Here is a 21,457-nt window from a genome sequence, read left to right on the forward strand (position 1 = left end):
GTTGGCCATGTATGAAGAATAATTATCCCTAGACAGAAATATCTTCTGGGGTACCTGCGAGTATACAAGACTTCAGTGCTCATGCTTGTGAAAGGAACAAAGCAATTCAGTGGGCCCCTCACGTTGTAGTGGGTACTTCTCCAGGAACGCTGAGGGTTTATCTACACAGTGAGCATAGAAGTTGGGTTTAGGGATTTGATAAGACATTTTTCCACAAATTTCATTCCTATTTTTTCTGAGCTTTGGCTGCATCTGGAAGTGGTGTGCTGCTAGCAGGTAGCTTGCCAGTTGTGCTTGGTTTTCATTAACAGTTGTTGACAGACAGCAGTGCATCGAGTGCTCCATGTTATTTGTGGTTAAACAACAAGTTACCAGCAACCTGTATGGCACGCTAAAAATTACTGAATTGGGTGAAGAAGGATTTATGTGTCCTTTTCTTCTGAAACCTTGTCTGCTGACATTTTCTGATCTGCTACTACTGATACCGTTTTCTGTTTTCCTTCAGTTCGTATCCTTATGGACTATAGTCAATTTTTCAGGCACACTTTTTAATGTTAATTCCTCATAATGATTCATCAGATAGTCTAAGCAGTGCCTGGAAACAGCTGCTAATAATAAAAACTTGCTAATTTGGTACTCATCTCTGCCTCCACTTTCACACCTCCTCTGTGTTCTTACCACTTCCATACCTGATAGTGTTTGAGTCATGGAGTTTGTGAGCATTTTTAATGTGCCAACAGAGAGTAATCCTGCCTGTCAAAGTGAGTATTTACACTTAGTTACATGTAACATAGCACTGACATGGTCACTTCTGGTTCTGACTTGTGAAAATGTAAAACAAATCTATAACAATCTGGAATCTGACTTGTTCCTAACAGTATTTTAATTAAAAAAAAAAAAAACAAAAAAACAACAAACTTGTTAAGCTCCTCTTACTTGAATGAGTAAATGGAAACAGTGAGGCTCTACTTTCAAACACTTTTTTCAACTAGTTGAAGTTGCCTGTGCTTTGGGATAGATGTACTTATAGGGGTGTGGGTCACTGAAAATACAGATGAAAGAGCCCAGAAATTGGAGGTTCAGAAATGAAACTGTTGGATAAACTCTGTAAGTAGGTGTTGCAATCCGGAGATTGGTTTCATTGTCTCTTGAGCTAGGAGAAGGAATGTCTTGGTGTCACCCACGTTCTTCTTGTTGCTACACCAAGTAGTACAAATAATAAATACAAACAACCAAATATATTTATACTTGTATATAATACAAGTATAGCTTTGTACATCCAAGTGGGATGCTACTGTGAAATGAATGATATAGAGGGCTATTCTTTTCCTTGTTAGATTTTACTATGTAAAACATATTCCATTTTGAACAACTTAGTCTCATTTTTTAATTGTCCCCAACTCATGGACTCCTTTTTGATACCTGTAAAAGGTAACAGTCATATTCCTAAAGGCCTTTCATATGAACCTTTAAATACTAATGCTAGAAAGCAGACCCAAGCCATCTTAGTCTTGGTACGTGCCTGTAATGTTTGTACTTCAGACCCACAGCATGCTCCTATACCTGCAATGAAATGTGTTTAAAATAAAATATTTTAATTCTTTGACATGTGTCATTCTCTTTTAGCCTTTTTTTCTGTGGAATGTAAATCCTAGGTGTGTGTGGAGGCCTTACAGTGCATGGGACACAAAGTGCCTTTAATAACCTTGAGCTTGGGTTTTTTTGGCTGTACGGTACACAGGTGTGTTACTGAGTATCATGGATTTGAGTGAGGACATGCAGGGAGCTCACTCTTTTGAAGAAAGTCATACATTTTGCCTCTTGTGAAACAGAGACAATGCTCTTCTACACCTCCTCTGCTCTGAGTCATGCCTTTTCTCCTGTGTAAGAATGTGAAGTGAGGTGGAGATGACAACAGAGTAATCTAAAAATTGAGATTCAATAAAAATGGGGCCCCAGGGAGTGATATAAACCTGAGGAACCAGCCTCCTCCTGTCCTAGGGTTCATAGGTGCTTCCTTCAGCTCTTTGTCCTCTCTGTGGCCTGATGGCTGCAGTTACTTGCCTTGGGTGATTATCTTCATAGTGAGCTTAAAAACCAAACTCTTCCTCCCAGTCATCACTTATGGTAAACCTGGATTCTGGGAAAGGCTTCATCAGTGGTTTTCATCAGCCCTCCTGCACTGGAAAGGGCCCAGTAAGTAGCTGAAGACCGTTCTCTGAACCCTGGAACCAGTTGTGGGGTTTCCAAGATAAAATTGTCTCAGACTTCAGCCTTGCTTATTTATTTTAAGTTGCTGAAAAACTTTGAAAGCAGCCTGTTTAGGATTAAAGCAATCTCTTAGTTGCTATCATCAGTCCTAATTGATAAGGATTTGTGTTCAAATGTTGTGCTACTTGTTTTTGCAGTTGGTTGCTCATGTGCTCTCTTCTATTCTGAACTGGTAGGATGATGTTAAAATATTATGAATCCACTTATCTTGATTTCTCTACCTGTGCTCTCACCCACCTTGACTACCAGTGTGTCTCAGTCTTGTAAGTCCCAGAGAACAGATGGGCCTAAATTTTTGGAGGTCTGTCCAGAAGGTCTTCATGCGTTAACATACATGCCATAGCGTGTCTGAACAGGAGCAAGGTTTAAATTGGTCATCCTTGATTCATCCTGGATAATTATTCTGGGATCTTAATCTTTGTCTAGCAATGTAGAAAATATCAACCAGGAAGGCGTTCTTAGTGGGGTTATTAGACATTTGAATTATCTCTTGGGTATGATATTGTTTTCGTAGTTTTTTTACTTTTAACAGCAAACTGTATGAAGTGACTTGATAATAATGGAGGATAAGGAATCATGACTTTGGTCATTATGAAGTATTTCATTGAATTGCTGGACTGAAAGGAATGCCTATCTCTTCCTTTCTGAGCATGATATGAGTTTATCTGACAAACAGGGAGATATATATGCACCAGTTCCCAGGATGGCTCACAAAGCACACAGCTCATGAAGTCTTGTTATGGGTGTTTTGCAATGATTTCTGTCTTCCCTTCTCTGCTCCCTATCCCAGCTTCCCTGTGTGTTGTAGAAACTTAATCTCTTTGCCTCTCCTTGGTGCTTTCCAGAGCCTATTTCTGTCTCTCAACCCAGGCAACGTACATCAAGCATAATATTAAGCTCTGTTCTGGTTACATTAAATTTTGTGCTGGTGCTCTGTGCATTGCTTGGCCATAGTGAGACCAAAAATAACTGTGCTGCCAGTAAAAAATCACTTAGTTCAGTGTCCTGTCATTATAATCTGATCACTGTTTTCCCCCTTTCTCAAAAAAAAAAATCCTACCCCACTCTAAATTAGCCAGTGAATTTAGAACATGGATGGGTGGCGCCTGGTGGCAGCCAAATGGAGAGAATAACCTCATAAGCTTAATTTCCTGGTAGACTCCCCTCAGGTGTCAGGAAAAGCTTCTGGGGTGTGGGGTCTGTGCAGGTGATGTGGGAACAAGCTGGCACTTGAAAGATTTCACTGTGTTGGGTAATCTGTTTTTCAGGTAAGTAGTAAAAATCTATGTAGAGTATTAAGGTTTATGAGTTTAAGCTTTAGGGTGAATTGTACATCCTAGAACTGAAATAAAAGTAGGAACCATTCATCTTAAAGTATGTTTATGATTTTCTTTACTATTTGGCAGAGTATTTAACAAAGCAGAAACACCATGGTGTAATGCTGTCTGTGGTTCTCCTGGTGACTTCTGCTTATAGCACAAGCAGCCTGCTGGAAAGGGGACGGCTTGTTTCTAGAAACTGAGTCTTTATGTGGACCACACTTTACAGCTTGCAATTAAGGAATAAAGTGTAAATGTCATGTATGAAGGGAATTAGCTATCTACAGGGTAGACAAGTCAGTGCAAGGGGGAAGAAGCTGCTATCTGATTTGTCTGTTTGCATTATCAGTGCAGTGATCTTTCAGGGTCACAGATGTACAAAATGTCTGTGCCAGCCAGACTTGCCTTAGGGAGAGGAGAGATCTCAAGCTGTTCAGAAAATGGTTCCTTATACTAATGGAGCATTGTTTCTTTTTCTTTTTGTCTTGTTGACTCCTTTCAAGTTTTGCATGGAAGCAAGAGTGCCTGAGTGAAACAAATCTATATAGATGGAAATCAGTTGTTTAGTTAAGCTGTGAGACTGGGATGGAGGCTTTCTTTTGAGGTGCCTTATGGCTCTTCAGGTTTGGGGTGTTTACTTTCATAAATGCCAATGTTTGCTTCACTTAATGATTTCAGTGTCTTCTCTGGATGAGAAACAATGGTAGGACTTAAACCAGCAGTGCTCACCACCTTGTCTGGATCTTGTGCTACATCAGCTACTTTAAATTGGCAGAATCACCTATGAAAAGGTGTCACTGCTAAGGAAAGACGAGTGAGGTGGTTGTCCCTGTTCCCCCTGCCCGGAGCAGTGGTGAAAATGGCTAAGGCAGGGCTTGCTCTGCAGTCAGCATTCACAGCTTTTGCATGGGAACCTACTTGTGTTTTAATATCTCCGATTCCATTTAGGTCAGTGTTTGTTTTGTGAAGTCTGTAATGACTATATCCAGAGTAAGACATTTAACTGGGTTGTGATTAATGTTTGTATTCTTTGTGGTAAATATGAATGATTCTGCTTGGCTTAACTTTCTTTAGGGCTAAGTTAAATTATATTACCTTGCATTTGCTGTAGCTTAAGAGCAGCTCAAAGGCTGTTACTGTGGCTCAGCTGGTGTCTTATAACTTGTTAAGCACCAATAATTTGATCGTGAGTCTGAGTCCTGAGGCAAATCCATCCTTCGTTTTACTTGGCAGAACATGTCCTTGAACCAGAGGAGATCTTTTGCCTGGTTGTTAATAGGTTTATTCATAGCTTCTACCACCTCTACCAAGTTCTGAACTCTGATTTTAAACCAAGTGGCTAAGGTCAAAATTAGCCTGCCCTTAGCCCCTTTGTTTAGCTTTTCTTGTGGGTAAGGTGGTCTCAGAGTTAAGAGTCAAGTGGTGCAGGAGATGTGGTAGAGGAACTGGTAGAATTCAGGTCACGTGGATTGAGATTTTACTCTTCTGTCATACCACATTTTTCCAATTCTGATTTCCTAATTGATCCTGACTGATTTTTTTCTTTGATGCAGTAAGTAGCTTTATGTGGGGAACCTGATTTCTTTCATAATTTGTGGATGCAACAGCTGTGGAAAAGTCTTCTACTGTGCATGCATATGGGAGGAAAGCAGGATGGTTACTGAAGAGCACAAATGACCAGCTGTGGCACCAAAGCCAATTGTTGAGTCCCATTTGGGACCACCTTCCAGTCGTGGTAGAAAATTTTGGATGGCTGAACAGTAGGCTTATGTTTTACCTAGGTGCAGAGACGTGAGGATGGTTGAAAAAGGATGCTGAGCCACGGGGAGGAAGTGAACTGCACCAGTGGAGGCCAAATAAGAATGGGTTAGACATGATTATGCTAAACAAGACTGGTTAGGACACAAGTACTTGCATTTCTTTAACTGCCTTTTTTCTTTTAAAAGAAAAGGAGGAGGATCTTTGTGCTTATTTTTCCTATATATAGAGTCTGAGTAACAGTAATGCTTTTTAACTATACTTTGATGGTATTATTGTATTGTAAGCTCTTTGGGAAAGATGCTTTTTTCTTTGTAGCACATTAGAGTCCCTCTGCTTGCTCAGGGTTTCACATTGCCTCTGAAATATGAATATCGTATTTAGTAGTCTAAAGACAAAAGGCATGAAAGTTTCAGCAGTGTATTGACTCCACGTTTGTATTTCCTTTTTCCCCCTGAATATGACTGCTGTATTTGCTGTACCTAATGATGTTGGTTTACGGGGGAGGAATGTGGAGGGAAGGAGCTTAGATCTTATCTTTTGTTTTGTTTTAAAGGAGCAGGGGGTGGGAAACAACCTTCAAGAAAAGAGAAGCCATGCTGACTGTTAATATTTTATAAGCTGTGACACATTTTTGGCTTTGGAGCCTTTTTCTCATGGTTTCTTTCCTTGAGGCAATGGCTTGCTTAAAATGCAGCTTTGCAGGGTGGGTGAAGAAGGCCCGAGAAACTGATGTGCTTCAGGAATTGGAGCTTTCCACTTGTAGATCAGTAATTCAGACGGTGCTTAGATTTGATTCTTTCAGATTCCGTTATCCAAGCACATGGAAACCACGTACTGTACTGAAGTGTCTGTTGAATAGGCCACTAAGTTTGCTAAAACCTTACCATGATTATTTGAAATTGCGTAGAAGGAAATCTGAGATATTGGCATCTGAAAAAACAGGTCAAGTTCTTCATGCTCATGCATACCCAATACATAGAGCTGAAAGCAGAATTTAGTCTAGTGTGGTGGTGGTTAAATAAAGGAAATCCTACACTCTGCATCTTCTGGCATTTGCTCTGATTTAGAGTTTTCTGCATGACCTGGAGTCAGCCTCTTCATGTGTTTTTTTTTTTTGCCTCTGTTTCCACTATGTCAAAAACGTGGAACTAATCCTATCTAGGTTATACACAAAGAAATCTATACAGTGTATTACTAGAAGTAACAGTTACTGAAAATTCTTTATAAAAGTTACTGAACCAGATTTTTTTTTTTTTTTTGTAAAGTAAAACACATCTTACTGCTCTGAGGTTGGGTGCTTCTTTCAAGCTGGTCGTTAGAGTCCAAAATGTTTTCATAATGTTATCTACTGGGTTCTGCTTTTGCTTCTAAAAAAATGTTTTCAAAGTTATCATTGAGGTTGCTCATCTTATTGAGTGTGGTCTCACTCCTTTTTCTAGCCTGATCCTGGGAAATGTAAAATGCTAGTTATTTGGTTATTGGGTTTTTATCACCAGTGTCTCAAAAGAGAATAAACAAAAAGGTGGCTTGATTGACAGCAAACCATTGCTTTTCTCTGATAATATCTACCAAAATGAGTGTGGTGTGGGTAGGGAGTGGATATTTCTCACCAGCTCTAATGGGAAGCTGATGTAAGCTCTGGTTGTAGTTGAATGTCCTTATGTAGATGTTATGAAAGCTGGTGCGGGCTGCGAACTCTGGTACTGCCAGGATAATGGTGAAGCATGGTTTGTAAGATCCTCTGTGTATGCAGTTTATCAGAGCGAGGCTATGCTTGCTCGCATAAAGGTGAATTGAGGTAGTGATGGGACAAGAATCCTCCTCCTCTGCGTGCTAGTTTTATTAGTTAGGAGTAGGCAGAAACTTCTGCTTTTCAGTGTATCAGGAGGGTGCTGGTGCAGCCAGTCACTACTGCTGAATACTTCAGAGCAAGAGTCAGCATCAAGTCAGGTTTCCCATCCCTTTCCCTTGCTAACAGCTGCTGAGTGCTCTGGAGAACATACAGCCAAGTCTTTAACCTGGTAGCAGTTGTCCCAGGAGCTCCTGAAGCCATTGCCCGACAGGTTTTCTGTCAACAGAAGCATCTCAAACCACTGTTTGGTAACCATTTGTAGATACAGAGCATAGCCCTGGTCATAAAATCAAGCTTTGAATTATTTTTAAATAAACAAAACTTGTCTGTACACTTTGGTGTTTGTGTATGTGCCTTCATAGGGTGTAGTAATATGCATCTTTATAAAGATGAAACATTTATGGTAGAAATTCCTGGTGGTCATGCTGGTCATACCTGTTGTAGTAGCTGATGATCTTGAGAAAGATGTACATAGGCTGTGGGGTTCCTGCCCATTACTCCCTAGTTTTCCTTTCATGGTCGTTGTTTTGTCTCAGCCACCTGCAGCTTTAGACATTCTTACCTCATGGTTATTGCCCCACTGAGCATTTTACAGTATTTTAAATGGTTATCTAATTAAAGTGTATTAATTATGCATCAGTCCAGGCATTCTGGGTGGGAGTCATTGTCGTGTAATGTGCATAATTTTTGCAGCTGTAGTACCTATGTTCTTGCATTAGCTGTTAACCAGGCAGATGAATGTCTCGGGACACAAGCCCTGGCTCCTGTTTTCTGTGGCTGTAGAGGAGAGGCAGGCTGACAGCCTTGGGTTTTTTTCCTTCATTGTTCAGGAATAACTGCACATGTGTTTCTTGGTTTGCAGGGGGTTGCTTGGAAAGTTTAGGATGCCCCATCTCATAGGATGGTCATCCCCCGGCAAACATGAAGCACTGGGCAGCATGTTGCCCCTGGTACTGATTGTAAGTACACCTAAATGAAGGTCTCAGACAGGGCTGGTGCTATAGCTTCCCCAGCTCCCTCCAACACATCTTACTGGCTTAACTTCACTAACCTGCCCATTTGCTGAGACCTGTCCCAAAAGGAAACAAGGCTGCAGTTTGGCACTTTTATCTCCTTTATCTCCTTGGAGGTATTTCTAGAAAGCTTTCTGCCACCAGACTTGCGTGCAGCAGCAGGCTATGCACCAGAGAGGATGTTCTTTGGTGTCTGGAAGTAAGATGCTTTTGGCCTTTTTGTAACAGTTTTTTGTCCTAAAAATGTCAGATGCAGCATGCTCTTTCCTTCCTAATACTGCTTTGCATGCTAGTTGTCAATGCTTTACACCTTGGTGTGCTGCACTGATAGAAAATGAGCAGCCCTTCAGGAAGCAATAAATGACAGCGATATTAAATGCAATTTCCTTTTGTTGACAATGATGCATGTTAGAGCAGTCAGCATCTACACTGGTGATAATTACTGGACTAGGCAGAGGGATTTGTTCAGGGAATGCTGGTTGGGGACCACGGGCTGGAGAAGATGCCTTGTCCTGTGATGTCATGGTAACAGATGGTGCTGAGAGCTGGAGCCCTGAACCTGCTCTGCAGGGCTGGAGGCACCTCATCGGTCTGCACGTGGGGCTTCTGTCCTTTGCAGGTGAAAAGCGGATGTCTATTTAAAGGCTTCAGATTCCTTGTGCGCCTCTTAATTCACTTTATTTATATATAGGGTATAGATGGTCCAGGTGAGTCAGAACTTCACCTATTGATTCCCCAGATATCTGCTTTTTCATGAAGGTTTTGGCAAATAAAGCTCAAACCATCACCAGCAATTGTCTCCCTGGGAGCTTGGTTTAGCACTGTCTTTGGTAGCTTCTTTCCTGTAGCATTGCTGGGTACCAACCCTGTGAAATACAGATAACTCGGTTTCAAGTGTGGCTAAGCTTCAAGCAACCTGTCAAGAAAAAGTAAATTAAAACATTTTTTCTAATGCCTTGTGATGAGATTTCTAGTTTCTCTGAGCCACTTGCAAATGTCCTTTTTGCATATGCATAAACCAGTTTTGAAGATAAATAAGCAAATATTTTGGACACTCCTTTCATCCTTAGTGAGAGGAAAAAAAATGTAAGTTTAAGAATGGACGTTAATGCAGATTCTGGCCCTAAGGTTTTCACACACTTGAGAATGTCCCTCAGCAAATCTGTTTCAGTTTACTCACACATTAACATAATAACAAATGCTTCTCACTGCTGTTGAATGGCTGTGCCATTAATCACATTTATATCATGTTTAGAACAAGTACTGTGCAAGGTTGACTACAAATTCAGGCAAAGCAAGCTGTTACCTGGGGTAGTGGCTGTAGTGTGGGAGACCAGTAGCTGGATGATGCCACTGCCCATTTTTCCTGCTGCCTGGATTTCTGACAGAGCAGAGGCTCACTGCAAGCACAGGGAGTCCTGGCTGTTGTAGTAAGTTTTCCAGCAAGTGCTAAGAGCTGGCTAAAAACTGGAGGTGGGGGTGAGGAGGGGAAATGTTTGTTGCTTGCTCTTTGACCTGGCGCATCCCTGCTGTGTGTGTATGGAGATGGTGCCTGAGGGAGCTCCTGTGCTTCTGCAGGATTGAATTTTGCTGTCTTGTGAATGAAGGCAGAAGAATTAGCTTTCTTTTATATATTTATTTGCCTAAATTAAACTTTACTAAAGCCGAGGAGAAACATCAGCACTGCGCAGCACAGAGGATTAATATTAGAATGGAAACCCAGTTGCTTTATCTGCTGTTCGGGAACCAAAGAATGCCTTCCTGCAGCTATATACCAGTCCTGAATATGCCATTAATTCCTGTAGGTCTTGAAGATATTTCCTGACTCTAAAAGATCCCCCTGGTCCATCCTGTATAAATAGCCTTTCTCATTGATTGGTATCTCCAGGGCTCAGAGTATACGACCCATTTTGCGTTTTTATCTGTGAAGATTATGCTAACGAGAGCGCTGGGAGGAGGGAGTAGTGTTCGTGCTTGGGGTTGCTGCTGGTGTGTTTCCACCTGGTGCAATGTAAAGGGTATTTTCAAGGGTCCAGAACAGAAAAAGAGGCAGCAGCTCCAAGTGCAGGGAAAGCTGCAGCAGTAACACACAGAAATGAAACCCTGTTGTGGAGCATTTAATAGATACTGAAATAATTGGTGTGTTTGTAGGAGGCTGTGTTTGGAGATAGTAATATCTCTGTATGGACAGCCTGGCTATGGATGGTGGGTGGGTGCCCTGAAAGGGCTAATAACGAGTCTCTGGGTGACAGGAGGGGAAAGCACGGGGGAGGGAAAGGCTGGTTTTGCTTTTTAAATTGAAAATCTAAGTAAATGTGTGGGCTTTGGGGTAGGTGTGGGTTTTTTCCAAGGTGTGTGTTGTGGGTTTCCTGGTGCTCTTGAGGTCTGGGGGGAAGCTGTGTGGGTGGCTGGAAAAGGCACTGTGGGAATATTGGATTTCCAAGGATGACTTTGAGGAAAACAGATCCTTATCTCTTTATCTTCTCACTCTTTCTGCCTTGTATGCATGTCTGTGTCTAATTTTTTTTTTTTTTAATCTGTATGAGGCAAGGGCTGTGTCTGTGCAGCTCCTAGCACATGGGTTTGTGATTCTTGTTTAGGTGTCTGGATGAAACTGTACTGAAGTAACTAGCAGAGCTAATAAATCCTGGCTATTTTTATGGATTTTTGTCTCAACTTTTAGTGCTTTTGTGAATTCTTCGGGCTGTAAAGTTTGTGTTTGACCTGGTGCTCTTTCATTCAGTATCAGCTATCTTCTTGTCTCTTATTGCTACTTATTTTTACAAAATTTGCAAGAATGTGAAACCTTTCTGCCACCTCTTTTACAAATCTACTTTACAAATCTACTTACAGCTAATGGAAGCTCTTGATCTTGCAGAAGACTTTGTCTGAATGACAGTTTCACTAACTCTTAAAAATTGCCATTTCCAGGTGTTAGTTTAATGAACCAGTTTCTGAAAAGCGCTTTGGCTGCTGTATTTGTAGTTGTGTTAGTGTTCGTATGCTACTATAGAGCGCATGCTGTGGCTTGTTAACATGATGACAGTAATATGGTCAGCCTTACGGTTTTAAAAATCACATTTTGAAGCAAACACTCATAAATATTTAATACTTTTTGTTTGTCTCTTGTTTTCAAGTTTTTAAGGCTCTTGCTTTCAAGCTTCCCCACAGCCATCACGGATGCAACTCACATTGGAGCCATCTGATTTTAGAATTAAAAATTATAAAATCCCTCAGAAGAGTAACTACAATCAGTTGTGAGTTGCACGATTTCTAACCTAAGTGTTCTGCAGGAAGACTTTGTTCAGGCCAGTCCTTGAGAGCAGGTTTTGAATGGTGCCAGGGCTTATTCTTTCTGGTAGAAGTTGGTGTTTACTTTCCATATGCAGACTGTGTCTGCTCTTGGGTGTGGTCAGGTCAGAGTCTACATCCATTTCCTTAGTTAACTTTATCGTACTGGAATTGGTTTAATAAGCGTAGGATTCTTCACTGACAGAACTGTGCTTTGTTTATTATTGCTGCCCCGGCCTGATTGGTTTTCCTGCTTACAGAGGGATGGCAGCCATCAGTACTCTGAAATTGTGGTGGCTGTGTGCTTGGGACTGAGCAGGATGGGCGTCAGAACAACTGCCTGTCTGTGCACATAGGATGTATTTGGTGCAGAAAACAATTCCAAGTGTTACTTCTTTTGGAAATCTTCTTTCCTTTTATGATGGCAGCTGAAGACCTGTTAGGTAATGAGAGCTTTATTAGCTCGTAATTAGACAGAATGAAACAGCAACTACAAGGATGAGCATTATCTTTCCTAGCCAGAGAAATGAAAAAAACCCAACATTTTGGATTAAAGGAAACCATGTGGGTGGTGGAAGGATGATTAAAATACGAAGCAAGCATTTGTCTGCTTACCTGGCTTGATGTTCTTGGGTTGGGTCTCTAAGTACCACCTTACATGTGGCTGATGGCAGTCGTGTTGCTTGTATTTATGTGATCATAAATACATTGTCTAGGTTTGCACAGTAGAAATCTTTATTAAGAAGACAAACTCCCACCCACAATTATAGGTATTCTAGTTTAAAAAGGGCAATGTGTGTGAGATTAGAGAAAGAAGCCAAGGTAACGGTGATATGTGTATCCTTGCAGGCGCTGTTGTTGCTGTAGCTGGCTCAGTCCTGGTGAGCCATTGGAGGGATCCCTGCTGAGGCTGAGTTTTTGGGAATTCACTTGAAAGCTAGTTGTGAATGATGATGAGGTGGTTCATCGAATTGTGCTGAAAGGCAGCAGCGGGGTCGGCTGGGATCAGAGCTGGTGGCTTGGTTCAACTTGGGAGAACTGGAGCCAAGGAGAGGGGTGATGGGTAGCACTGGGGGGGCTGACTGAGGTCACTGAGCCCAAGCGGGTGGGGCTTCGAAGGCTCAAAACACCGTGCCTGGTGTGGAGAAGGAAGGTCTGTGTCTGGGGCCAGGAGAGAGCAGCTGGGAAACTGTGGGAGATAGCCAAGCGAGAAACCCTAATGACGTGCTGTGCCTGTGTAGTTCTGCTTCTGGCTGCCACTCCTTTGTTTTTAAACATTAAATCCTGCTGAGGAGCATATATGTGTCCCTTTAGTGGGTTCATAAACTCATTTTCCTGGAGAAACCTGTACAGTACGTGTGTTGGAGTTGGGCAGGCTTGCAGCTAAACCCTGCGTGGGTTCCTGATGGGAAGAGGCATTTAACCTTGGCTGAAGCTGTCTTGCTTGGAGGCTGGTGGGACAACCTGCAGAGGGGAGTGAACTGTGCCTGGTGTCCTGCAGGAGTCACAGCAGGAGATGGGGGTGCCAGACGCTGGCCTTGGGGGAGGGTGTGAGTCGAGGTGTCCAAGGGGGGTGTCTGTCTCAAAAAACGTTGACCAGTGCACATGTGGTTGTGTCTGGCAAAAAGGAATAAGGAGGAACTTGACCTTTTTTCTTTGGCATCGGTGGGTTTGCCTGTGTGTCTTCTCAGCTTTTACAGGGGTCTCAGATCTTCAGGCGTTGGGCTTTGCCCACCAAGTAGGGGTTGAGTGTGGGGTTTTGATGTGCTGAGATGTCAGTCAGCTTCAGCCGTTGTGTGCCTGCTCCTGGTGCAGGATGGCATGTGGTGGTGGGAAGGCAGGTTTCTCCAGTGCCATCTGCCTTAGTCTGCCCCTGAAAGGGAGATTCTCGTGAGAGAGATGCAGGAGCTACTTGCAGGTTTTGTCTATCTTGCATACTTCAGCTGCACTGACACTTATATGGGCCATATGATAAATGGGCACAGTGGGGCCAGAGCAAGTTTAGTACCTTTTAAAGTTGGACCTGAAGACCATAGCAGGGCATCTTTGTTAGGAACAGACATGATCATAAGGTCTTTCTATCTCAACGTGTAGTCACTAAAGAGTATCTGTCTTCTCTAAAGCTTACAGACAAATAACTAAAAGATTTGAATCTGACATCATGAAGTTTTTAAAAGCCAGAAAGCATCTCCTCTTACTGGAAAGGAAATTTGAGACTCAATTACTTTGCTTTAAGAGGTCCCAGGCTGGTGGTTCTGGCAGGGAAATGCGGGCCCTTGTTCACCCTGGGTCCTGAACAGCTAGCACAGTCTCTTTTTCCCCATTTTACACTTTCCCAGACCTGAAGGGGTTACGTTTTAAAATGAATAATGACTAAATTTATTCGTCATGGACAAATGATGACAGCTGTTGAGATGCTCCTGTTAGTGCTTCCCAGGGGATAAAGTCAGGCTGGTTCCTAGTGCAAGCCAGCCCAGCCAGGCAGAGTCAGCTCATCTTCATCCCCGATTATTTGTCCCGGGTTCCCCTCGCTAGCAGGGAATTTCCTTCCTAGAAGTGAACTGAAGTTTCCTGGGCTGAAATGGGTGTTGATGAGAATCCCGCAGAGCTGCAGTTGTGGAGAGAGGAGTGAAGCCACAGCTGTTTAAATCCACGTGTGAAGACAGCATGCTTAATGAATACGAGGGGCAGTGATTGATTGTGTTCAGGACTGAAAGCCGCGGCGCTCTGTGAAGCACTGTTACATCTGGGCACGCTATGGAAAATACGAAGGAATGTTGAGGAAGCTTATTTGCAGAAGGATATGTACTTGTAAGCAATTTTTTTTCCCCTTCTTAAATAATGTCAAGGAATTGAAAAATGTAAAGCAAATTGTGTTCTCTGTTTCTCTGAGACAGCAGAGTGGTGAGCAGACAAAGGCCTCTTTTATAAGGGCATGTCTCTGCTGGAGAGTACTATATGGCTGTTATATGTGAGCACTGGGGGGTCTTGGGGTGGGAGAACTTTAATGGTTATTTAATGTTGGAATGTGGCACCAATTCGCTTCGGTGCACCTCTGCTGGACTCAGGAGAGTTACACCCATGCTGAATTTACCATCTCGTGATTTGCAGATAGGCTGCAAAAAATATGATCCTTGTTCAAATGATTATTGTGAACAGGAGTCAATGAATAGGGAAAAAAAAGCTTTTTAATGATACTGTATAGTATGTTGTTTTTCTCTTGTTTTCTGTACTCCTGTGTTCAGGTTTCTTTCTGCTCTTTGTTTCTCTTTCTGTCCTGCACACGTGCTGCTGGAAGACCTGATGTGCAGTTCTGAATGTGGCGCTGTCATTCTGCACTGCTCAGATGAGAAAATGCTGTTGGGTTATTGAAAGAATATTCTGACTGATAAATACGTAATGCTTAGTTTGTAGACTTAATGAACAGGAAGCTGTGATTGAAATACAAACATACCCAAAACTGTGGGCTGGCTGGTTGGTTTTTTGGAGTGTTGGTTTTTACCTATATGCTCAGAAAAGCCTGTTTTACACTGAAATGATAGTTGCTGTAATTGCCAAAATGCTACAGAGTGTGATAATTTTTATATCTGTTTTTCTGAATTTTTACTTATATGAAATAGCAAACCACACCCTCTTTCTCCTTTCAGAGGAGCTTTAAAAATGCAGATAAAGAGGAAGTGAGTTTACTAAGACTGCATATAGATAGCCTGAAATGCAGCTGATAGAGAATTTTATTACTAGATTAAAGTGGTTTTGAAGTATAAAGTATCTTTTGTTTTGAGTATGACTGACTTTCTCTTGGCTGGTAATATATATATATATGATAAATAGTAATTTGCTTAATATCTGTGTGAGCTTTTGAAATAAATGCAATTGGGGCAAATTTTGCTCACAAGTTTTTGTGTCTGAGGTCTGTACAAGTCTTTCTGCATCACTTAAACCCCTTCCTAGAGGCTTCAGAGATTACATATTTTAAAATCTATTTTGATCTGCCGTGACCTTCTGTGCAACTCTCACCTAATTAATGTTTTTTAAATAATTCCTATTTGAACTAGATGGTATCTTTCAGGAAAAAAAAATTCAATCTTGCTTTTAAAGAACAGCCTGTGTTAGAATTCTCTGGGTGACACACCTCCTAACCTCACAGGGAGTCAGTCTGATTATTGCAAAAAATGGAGGGGGGGAAGGGAGGAGAAAAAGGCAATTCAGACCTTAATTTGTTTTTAACCTCCAGCCAGGGGCCTTTTTGTGTGTTTTTCTATTAGGTGAGAAATAGTATTAATAAATCACACTGGAAAACTATGTTAATAAATCTTGAGTTGCTGTGTTAACACAGAATATAATCAAGCAACTTGTTAAGAACCTGGCCAGGCTAAACAGTCCCCTGCCATGAATTTTCATTTAATTTAATTAAAAACATATTTTCCAATCCTTTAATCGTTCTCATGGTCCTTCCCTGAGCTCTTTTCAAATTATTTTTGAATTACATATGTCAGAACATGGTCAGTGTCAGTAAGGATGTAGCATGGTCTCCATGGCTGCCTTAGGGCACGGTGTTAAAGAGAGAGCCCACATCCCAGTTGTGGCTCATGTTCTTCTCCTGAGCTGTGTGACCTTAAATTTCTTGACGATAAAGTCCATATGTTCACTTTTGCCTGAACAGCAGTCCAAGTACCTGTTATTACATTACCCCTTTTCTTTAGATGTTAATATTTTGTCCTAGCCCTTTCCAAGACTTCTTGAGCAGCAAAATTAAGGGGAGAGGTGTTGTTGGCCACCTTTCTTAACTTGTTGGGTGCTGCTGTCTATCTGCTATTTCAGTGTTGTGCTGTGGTTGGAGTATGGCATCATGTGCACAGGTGCATATTGGAAATGTAGTTTTTAGGTTTTTAGATGATTTGTGACAGTTCTCCCATGCCCACCTGCTAATAAGCTGATACCACTTTGGGTACGGAAAACAAGGCTGTTGGGCTGAGGACAATACAGGCTTTTCTTTCTGTTCTTTTGCCTCCGCTAGAATATGTCTTTACTGTTACCATTTTTTTTTTTTTTGAAAGCTCAACCTGTATTGAATTTCACTTATTAGTGTCTAACTAGGAGCCTCTATTTGTTACTAGATATTCCCAGGTGCTTTCCTGAACAGGGATGTATTAAAGCACCTGCTTGAGTTTCTACCAAGTGAAATTTTACAAAGGAAATGTTCCTGAAATGGGGGAGAGCTGGTGTGTGCCTTGGACTGTTGGAGAGAGATGGATATGAAGCAGGTCTCCAATCTTGAATGAAGTGTTAGTGTGGAGAAGCTAAGTGATGGGGACTGAGGTGGCTTTTCTGGCCTCAATAAATAATCTGCACCATATTTATCAGCTGTCCAAACACTCTGTCACCTTTCAACCCAAGGCTGGTTTTTAAAGTGGGTTAGCTAATCTGTGTAAAACCGCAATATAAGCGCTCCTTTGGAATTGAAGTGACCTTCGCTGAGAATCAGAGTGACTGTAATTCATTTTAAGTTAATTTATGTTCATGTTTGGAGGTAGAGGCTGCAGTTCCCTTTGGATATATGCAGAGGGTTCAGTAAGTTTTAATACAGCTTACATTTGTGGTTTTTATGAATTTGAGGTAACACTTTGTATTTCCTTGTGAAAAATCTCTTGTGATAATTTAAAAAGTCAAAGTAGATATGTACCTCTAGATGGGTCTGTGATTAGTTGCCTGTGGATTATCAACTGTGTGGGTGTTGCCATGCGATGTTTCCTGGGTTCCCCCATCTATTCTCCATCTGGTGCAGGGTGTGACGGCAGCCTGTGCTGCCTGATCCCCACCACACTTGGATCTTGGATTTGCTCATGGTCTTGGTTTCCATGACAAAATAACTCTTGGAGGCATAAACATCAGAGATGCAGACTGTAGACACCCCAAGTATTACCTGCAGCTTGCATCTTTCTGCTGGAGATTTGAAGTTTATTCTTCTCATCTGAATGCATTAATTGAAAGAGTTCATAACATAGTGGCTGCAGCAGCAAAGGCTTGGGTTCGGTGGCCTGGTAGTCATTCGTGAATAGCTGGATTTCTAGCACGAAGCCACTGCTGCGATGAGAGCTGTCAGAGCAGCCCTGAGCGTACAGCATGTTTGCTATTGCGTGGGCATGTTCCCCGAGACGTCCCTTTGCTTCATCGGACTTACAGCTGAGTGTGCTTTTTTGGCAGATAAAATTTTTGACGATGAAGACTCCGTGGATGGGAACAGACCTTCCTCAGCTAGCTCCTCTACATCTTCAAAGGCCCCTGCAAACTCCCGCAGAGTTGGGATGGGGACCACCCGCAGACTTGGGTCTGCAGCTCTGGGCTCCAAGTCTTCAAGTAAGTTGATAACATATTTGAATTGACCTTTATGCAAAATATTTATAGTGTTCATGTTTCAGCTTATTGCAAGGACTACCAGACTGGCCCCCAGGATCCAGTAACAAATTTTCCCCTATTAAATCATTACGTGTACATTGTCTGCCTGCCACAACCAAACTTTGGTAGAATGAATCTCCAAGCCACCCCCACATCTCTGATGTGTTTTGCATTTGTGAAAGGTTGGACCTGTGTGGTTGTGCACTGACGACTGAGTAAATCACGTCAACGTTTCAGTGTGTAGATTTTTGCCTCTATATCTGCAACTCTAGTTGAAGTGAGGCTACATACTATACTTCAGCCCGTGCAATCTAAAATTGATAGACCAGCCTTTTTCTGAGACCTTTGGGCATTGCTGATAACGAAGGTGCAGGAAGAAAACTGAGCAGTAATTCTATAGAAATGGAGGAAGTTCCCCTCAGTCTCTAATCTGATTAGTATTCCAGAGACTATTTATCTTCCTTATCATTTGTCTGTTTGTGCACCTGTCAGATCTGCACCTTCATCTATTATAGATAGGATTAAATCCTTTAAAATAAAATCTCCCATGTAATTAAATATTCCCTTTCATCTTTCAGACTGTGTCCCCTTACTGTTTAGTGACTACTGTAATGACTTCCCTAATGTGCCCTCTGTGCCTAGGAGTTGAGGGATGCTGTGAATGTCTAGTCTATGCCTGGCATTGAATTCCCTGTCTCTGCTTTCATTACATCTGCAGCACTCTGAGGCTGCCTGGATAGTGAACTTTCCCCTGAGTAGGTGCCTTGATAGCTGGTGGTTTCTTAATTGATTAGCTTGTTGATAAGAAGATTGAAAAGGGTTTTTCATTTGTCTGTCAGCAGCCAAAGAGGGAGCAGGTGCTGTGGATGAAGAAGACTTCATTAAGGCATTTGAAGATGTCCCAACGGTTCAGGTAAGTAGAATTACATGTTAAAACACACAGTAGTAAAAAGCAGAAGATGGATATAGGACCTAGTGCGAATCACTGACAAATTGTGCTTTGCTGTGGTATTGGCAAATCTTCAAGGACAAGGCAAGTTGGAAGTTAAGAGGGAGGAAAGTCTTAAATGGTGGTACCTGCCAGTAGTTTGTGTGAAACCCTCTGACGCAGAGGGAATGGGTGTGAGGGTTGTGATAGAGCTATCACAGGAGTGGACATGGAGCTGGATGGACATGCTGCACAGTGCAGTCTGGTCGAACAAAAACTTAAGTCAGCAGAAGCCTCTCTACACTTCATCTGTACCACCTGGGAACTGAGAGCGAAAAAAGGTGACCTGAGCCTCTGGGATCACTGCTGTTGTGTGTGTGACAACTGGATAGTGCAGGTTTGCTGATAGATCTAGCTGGATAGCTGAGATATGTCATGTATGCCCTCTCCTTCAACAGAGCTTTATTTCTGGGACAGCTGAACAGCACATGTGTCCACTCATGATCTCCTGTGGGTCTTCACTAATACAGCCACCAGCAGCTGCAGGAAAAACTGTGAAAATATAGTAAAATAATAAAAGATGATACTTTAATAATTTAGTAATTTTTTAATTGCAGGAAATGGGTGTAAATCCATTGCATTATGTAAAGCTAGTGGTGTCCAAGGCTAGCACATGACATTTGAGCATTGAGGAGCAAAGGATGTCAGAATGTAGTTCGGAAGTGATGTGATTTTTCTGGAGTAAATCTTGCATTATGGTGCTACTCTGTATTTAAATTTGCAGATTTATTCCAGCCGGGATCTTGAGGAATCTATAAACAAAATCAGAGAGATACTATCGGATGATAAGCATGACTGGGAACAAAGAGTTTCCGCGGTAAGTGGTGAACTTGGATATGTACTCTATTCCTATAAGTTTCTGCTGCACTGAGCTTAATCCCATAAAAAAGATACAGGGAGAACCTCAGAGTGAGGCTAGAACATAGTTTAAATTATGCACATCTCTTGTGTTCCCCCAAGCTTGGGGGAAATGTTTCCTTATGAGACTGAATTTAAACCACATCTGTGAAGGAAAATGCTGTTTGGTGCACAAGAATCCGTTGAGGCAGCATCAGGTTGAACTGGAAGTCATGCAGCAAATCCAGATGCAAAGCTAGAAATTTTCTAGCAGACGCTGAAATAAAAATGTCCGAAGTGGTATTCAGAACATCCTAAAACTTGCTGATGAGGCAAAAAAACACTTTGCTTATAGAGGACTTTTGCAAAAGGAGAGGTGTAAAACAATTCGGAAAGAATTTGCACACTTAGGTTTTGAGTAAATAAATATGACTGTGGGAAAGGTGGAAGTGGAAAATCAGATATGTTATATGCATGCCAAGACTGAGTTTTATTTAGTGAAGTGAGCTATGTTTTCGTTATATAAATAGATGCAAGATCTTGTCTGCACTGCAGGCTTTCATCATTGATGTACCAACTTTGACATGTCTGTCAAATCCTGTATTACAGATCCGAGTGGCAAACTGTGCTGATTCAGCTTACTTCAGGGTTTTTGTTGTGTTTTGTTTCGTTTGCTGTACTGAGTAACAGTGAGCTTAAATCGAGGCATCAGTATACATGAGAGCCTGTGAAGGTGTCCAGAAAGAATATCTGTAGGATGAAATGGTGGTCCCTGTAATATTAATAGAAAACTTCCCATTTTGATGGGGTCAGGGTTCCACTTCTGGTGGGGACAGATAATTATTTTAATTAAGTCAGTGGACTTATTCTAGATATGTCAGTATTACTCAGATCTGAGTGTGAGCCATGCCCTTCAAGTCATCTTTTTAATACAATAGTTAGTGATGAAAGGACCTAAGCTTTAGAAGCTGTTGCAAATAGGTGGTTTCTAAGGGGAGTAGAGGAGAACCTTCAAGATCTCTTTTGGCTTAAAAAGTCATTTTTGGGTTATAATACAGTTTGAGTATCTGTATGCGACACTTCTGGATTCCTCTAACAGCTATCGGGCTTATGTTATTGTACTTAGTATCTTGACTGACAAGTTGAATATGATATCGGAAATAATAAAATTGCTTGGACTTTGAGAACTGAGTTCCTCAATGCATGTTGAGGAACAGTTGTCCAATGACCCTGTAAATCAAGTATCAGCCCTGAAACATAACTGTCTTTGTATTTATTGCTCATTAACAGTCACTGCTTTCTTTTATGGTGCAAACAGCTGAAAAAGATCCGTTCCTTACTTTTGGCTGGAGCCGCAGAATATGATAACTTCTTCCAACACTTAAGACTTCTGGATGGAGCATTTAAATTATCCGCTAAAGACCTGAGGTCTCAAGTAGTGCGAGAGGCTTGTATCACGTTGGGGTAAGTTTACTTTCTAAATGTGCTTAAAATGTGATGGAGAAGAAAGGAACAGACACGGGTTAAAGCACATTTAGGATGTAACTCACACTGATAGTGCTGCATAGTTACAGGTAGAACATGATTTTGGTACAGCTGTTTAAAACCACATCCATGTAGGCCACTAACTGTAGTTGTGCCAAACTGTGTTCTTGAGTTTTAAACGATGCTGGTTTGAGATATGCTGAGTGGATGAGCAAGCCATGCATTCGTGCACCGAGTAGGGAAA

At 41.7% G+C, this 21,457-nt stretch overlaps 1 protein-coding gene across 1 annotated transcript in view; it reads left to right on the forward strand.

Moving 5' to 3' along the window:
- The first annotated feature begins 17,650 nt into the window (after positions 1–17,650).
- The window catches only part of CLASP1 (cytoplasmic linker associated protein 1), a 93,542-nt gene continuing 89,735 nt past the window's right edge, over positions 17,651–21,457 (forward strand). The window contains exons 1-4 of the mRNA XM_010080354.1: positions 17,651–17,864; positions 18,743–18,816; positions 19,616–19,708; positions 21,047–21,192. Coding sequence (XP_010078656.1) covers positions 17,651–17,864; positions 18,743–18,816; positions 19,616–19,708; positions 21,047–21,192 — 527 coding nt within the window. The remainder of the gene's footprint in view (positions 17,865–18,742; positions 18,817–19,615; positions 19,709–21,046; positions 21,193–21,457) is intronic.

This window comes from Pterocles gutturalis, unplaced genomic scaffold (genome assembly GCF_000699245.1).
Source record: "Pterocles gutturalis isolate BGI_N339 unplaced genomic scaffold, ASM69924v1 scaffold10454, whole genome shotgun sequence".
In the NCBI taxonomy this organism is placed as follows: domain Eukaryota; kingdom Metazoa; phylum Chordata; class Aves; order Pterocliformes; family Pteroclidae; genus Pterocles; species Pterocles gutturalis.